This window comes from Amia ocellicauda, chromosome 7, assembly GCF_036373705.1.
Source record: "Amia ocellicauda isolate fAmiCal2 chromosome 7, fAmiCal2.hap1, whole genome shotgun sequence".
Lineage (NCBI taxonomy): Eukaryota > Metazoa > Chordata > Actinopteri > Amiiformes > Amiidae > Amia > Amia ocellicauda.
In genome coordinates, this window is record NC_089856.1 from 27,556,412 (window position 1) to 27,561,262 (window position 4,851).

Consider the following 4,851-nt stretch of genomic DNA (forward strand, 5'->3'; position numbering starts at 1 on the left):
GGTTAAACTGCCGTGTCTGTCATACTGGTGTTAGGGTCCATGAGCAGGGCTAACAAGAAAGGAAAGGAAAGAACAGGAACAGGACCAGCAATTAGGCTGACTAGATAAAGGGGGAATCCAAAAACCGTAATCAGGAGGCAGGCAAGAGGTCGATCGATCAAGTAAACAGAGTCACAGGGAGAATCCAAAACACTAAGTCGAGATACAAGGCAAGGGTCAATAAACAGGATAATCTAACACTGGAGAATGCTCAGAATAGCTGCCGAAAACAAACTAGACTTCGCAACAGGTGTTTGGTGACGTGGGTTTAAATACAATGACTGAAGAGGACAGAAATGATTGTCAGGTGAGGTAATTTGATTGAAGAATTGAAAAGCTGATGCGTCATCTAGTGGTGAGAATGAAATCTGCAGGCCTGACAGTAACATTCAAGATTGTAATCCCATGAACCCATGATTGTAAAACAAACATGTAACTTCATAAGAAGTTGCATATCCCAATTAAAGACCTCAAAAATACTCAACACAAATTATTTGATTGTAACACGCCGAGACACATTTGCTCCCTCCCCTTTGGAGTGATTGGCTGCATAAAAAATTCTTGATGATGGGCATTTTCCTGCAACGTGATTGGCTGCATGTAAACATTGATTGACAGTTAATCCTCCCACATTCCAAAAACTCGATACTTGAGATACAAGTGTTTTGGATTTCACACAAAATAATATTTTGAATATATCGCCCAGCCCTATGTGAAAGTAGATTGCACTAACAAATTAAAGATCTTGGTGAATACTGACCTTGACCATTCCTATTTTTCATTTCATGTTTAATAGTGTTGTGCTGTGTTGTTCAGGTAATGCCAACACTAATGTATCATCTTTCCTAGGACATTAAAGGTTTGCAATTCTTAGCTCTCCATCTCCCTCACCATCTTCACATGGGGAAGGTGAGGAGTTACAACCAGGTTCCTCCAATCCTGGCCATCCTCAAGCCACCTGTCTCTTTTCACCATGCAGGCTACACAGCCTATATGAGAGGTTCAACACTGATAAGAGGAGCAGCACATCCCTCTCAGCAGTACTGCAAGCGTCCAGCAAGCCGGCAGGAGATGCTCAGTAGCAAGGAGCTGAGAGTAACCCTGCCGATTTAGTCCACACCATTTAAAATGTGATTTAAATTTGCAGTTGCCTGTCTGAACCCAGATGTCAACCCAGATTAGCTTGACTGTTTGTCCGATACTGATCTCCAGGAATCAGCCCCCCACAGGCAGTTGATATTGGTTCAGTATGACAACAACTTTAAACAGAACTTCAAGGTTTAAAGGTCTAAAGGGGAAAGAACATTCAAATTAAATCTTCAGTTGCAAGTTTGTGCATGACCTATTGTGTCAGAAGTGTGAAAAGTATAAAGAGGATATTGATAAACACTTTAATAACTTAAGCAACATTTCAGTTGGGTAAATCCATCACTTTTACTATCCAAACAAAAACAAAAAACCTGAAAGAAACAAACAGAACACAAAAATGCTAGACAAAATCATTAAACCAGACCATAGGCAGTTTTATTGTTTTTATTTAATTAATAGTAGATATTTCTGAATCTTTAAAAAGACATTAAAAATGATACTTTCAAATTTTATAATTTTAATAAAGCAACTTCCCCCTTAAAATATTATTGCTGTCAAGTCAAGTTCAGTTATGTTATACAAATATAAAAGAGTAGAAATCAAAACAAATGTTAGAAAACATATTTAAATCTTTCAATAATGCAAATATATACAGTATCTGTTCCATATCTGTTCCATAAGTAAATCTTAAATGTGACTAGCATTCTCATTGTGAATTACAAACCTGTTTTTGTCAGAAGCTTCTTTCTTCTACACATGGGTTATAATTTGCAATCAGCAAGTTTTAATTTAATTGCAGCATTACTACCAACAAATTGTTTTTCATGAAAGTACAAAAACTCCTTAATTATATATTTAAATGTATTATCTATGTGTCAAGTAATTATTCATATTGTGCCAAAATCATGCCACTGACTGAATTGAAACAGTTGATATTTGACTTTGCCTGAATTTGTAATTATTAGTATGCCAACCTGAATAATAACAGCAATTGTGTAAGTAGTTTTACAATGGAAATGTCTGTGTTATTCTTCATTGCTGGCAAAAACCTTTTCACAGTATTCAGGTTAAAGCATTTTGGTTTTAAAACTTAATACAGCAAATGTAATAGCAAAATGCTTGCTGATGTCTAATAAATAAAATACATTAATATATCCCAGATGTAAAAAACAATACATAATGTATAGATATAAGCAGATTATCAAGGAATAATACAAAGTTTAAATGTTTAAGATATAGAAGAATAAGATGGAAATGTTTGCTTGAAAAGCCTCAAATCTTTAAATCCTGATCCAGTGTTGTCAGTTCTAGAGAAAAGGGAAAAAGGAAACTTTTAATAAAATCACTATTTTTAGTCAAACATAAATAATGAATGTGAATTAGTTAATTAATAATTACTGTACCTCTAATTTTCTTTTCCACCCAGCGAGCTTCTGGATCGGAACAGATTTGTCCTTTGTCAGTGTAAAATCTAAAGAATCATCAAATCACATTAATATTCCTTTCTTTCAAATCAAATACAATGACATGACTCATTCTCAGAGTAAGGTTAGATATTTTATATCTCCAAAATCCATTATAAAATCTCTCTCAAATTAGACACATTTACATTGTGTGTTACAACCCCATAATTACAATTTCCCTGATTTGCTAGCCAAACAAGTCACATTTGAAAAATGACTGTTCTCATTTGTCAGTAAAGTCATATATCTCTCAGTATTATGGAAGTTTGTAACTTCAAAGCAGAACCACAGGCTGGATTAAATCAAAACTTTGACCCACCCGCTAATAGCAAACTACAAACCTGTACATCATAGCGGCTACATTTATGATTAGAAGAAAGTGGCATCTTACTAAAAATGAAGCCACAACAGAGGACAGTTCTGTAGTTTTCCATTACCGGGTGGGTCAAAGTATTGATTTACTCTGGCCCCACATCAAAAGGTCAACACTCACATCACCGCATCTACGCAGGGTTTCAGGGGGTTCTGCCGTTTGTAGCCAGTGATGGCATAGGGAATCCGAGCTTTAGATACCTTTTCACAACAATCAGTGGTAATTTTAGTTGGACGACGATCTGAAACAAAGTTTATCACAGTCAGTTTTTAGGTTTCAGTGAAATGATATTCCTGTTAAAAGTCTTTTGGAAAAACATTTCTTGTTTGACTTCAAGCAATCTTAAGATGCAGATTAACTATTTTGATAAACAGTTGATGAGTAAAAATAATAACAAAAATATATGATCAGATTTTTACTAATAGGTTATTTTTTTTAGGAAGATAGTGAATCAGTGCACAGTACCAACTATTTATTTATTTAAATTAAAGAGTACATAAATACATCCTCATGATTTGAATCCTGATTTGCATAATACAGTATTCATTTGAGAATCTTATGACTAGGAAAGTCACTTTTGGATTATGTAAGGAGCAGTGAAAATCTTGAAAAAAAAATTCTCTGTCCATCATTACTAAATGAAGACAATATTTGAGCTCTGGATTATTATAGTGTGCAGTACTTACATGGAGCTGCCAGCACTACAGCAATGCCAATTGTCATAAATGCCATTATAATGGCGAAGGAAGAAAACTTTGGAGAGCGATGCATTTTTTCAGATTCACAGTTCCAGCACTGACATCAACACGAATAAATGATCTGAGGATTTGTTAGCACACTTCTCTTTTCATACAAAGGAAAAGTAACAGTGTTCACAACATCATTTCCTTTTCAGTACAGTACTTCATCAATGTGTGAACCTTACAGGAAATGATAGGCTTAATGATAAAGGTTGTACTGTCTATTTCAGTTCTAATGTTTTCTTTGTGCACATATATATATATATATATATATATATATATATATATATATATATCACATAATTTAAAGAGTGAAGATGTTAAAATGGCAGGAGACTAAACACATTGCAAGAAGAAGCAGATCAAGGAAGGACAAAAAAGTGATAGAATGGATCCCATGAGAAAAAACAATGACCAAGAAGACCACTTTGAAAATGGGAAGAAGAGAATAGAGCTGTAAATCTGTGTCTCTTTGGGAGGCCTCCAGACAGCTGTGGACGTTTATATACAGCTCTGGAAAAAATTAAGAGACCACTTCAAGTTCAGAAATCAATGTTAAGTGGTATCTTACTTTTTTCCCTCACTGTATATATATATATATATATATATATATATATATATATATATATATATACATATATATATATATATTTAGAAATTATTTGATCCCCTGCTGATTTTGTACGTTTGCCCACTGACAAAGAAATGATCAGTCTATCATTTTAATGGTAGGTGTATTTTAACAGTGAGAGACAGAATAACAACAAAAAAATCCAGAAAAACGCATTTCAAAAAAGTTATAAATTGATTTGCATGTTAATGAGTGAAATAAGTATTTGATCTCCTATCAATCAGCAAGATTTCTGGCTCCCAGGTGTCTTTTATACAGGTAACGAGCCGAGATTAGGAGCACTCTCTTAAAGGGAGTGCTCCTAATCTCAGCTCGTTACCTGTATAAAAGACACCTGTCCACAGAAGCAATCAATCAATCAGATTCCAAACTCTCCACCATGGCCAAGACCAAAGAGCTGTCCAAGGATGTCAGGGACAAGATTGTAGACCTACACAAGGCTGGAATGGGCTACAAGATCATCGCCAAGCAGCTTGGTGAGAAGGTGACAACAGTTGGTGCGATTATTCGCAAATG

At 34.8% G+C, this 4,851-nt stretch overlaps 1 protein-coding gene across 1 annotated transcript; it reads right to left on the reverse strand.

The window, feature by feature from the left end:
• Positions 1–1,454: 1,454 nt before the first annotated feature.
• On the reverse strand, positions 1,455–3,805 carry LOC136753126 (C-C motif chemokine 21b). The gene is made up of 4 exons (XM_066708974.1): positions 3,651–3,805; positions 3,085–3,205; positions 2,532–2,599; positions 1,455–2,435 (listed from the first exon to the last, which is right to left on the reverse strand). Exons 1-4 carry the CDS (start codon positions 3,733–3,735, stop codon positions 2,401–2,403), a joined length of 309 nt encoding a protein of 102 aa, XP_066565071.1. The 5' UTR covers positions 3,736–3,805; the 3' UTR covers positions 1,455–2,400.
• Between the last annotated feature and the right edge of the window lie 1,046 nt (positions 3,806–4,851).

Bases quoted from the DNA above. Each gene is read 5' to 3' on its own strand.
- LOC136753126 (XM_066708974.1), bottom strand. From the start codon at position 3,735: ATGCATCGCTCTCCAAAGTTTTCTTCCTTCGCCATTATAATGGCATTT. The intron at 3,206-3,650 runs GTAAGTACTGCA...ACTTTGTTTCAG, and splicing joins TGTAGTGCTGGCAGCTCCAT to ATCGTCGTCCAACTAAAATT. The intron at 2,600-3,084 runs GTGAGTGTTGAC...ATGATTCTTTAG, and splicing joins CCCTGCGTAGATGCGGTGAT to ATTTTACACTGACAAAGGAC.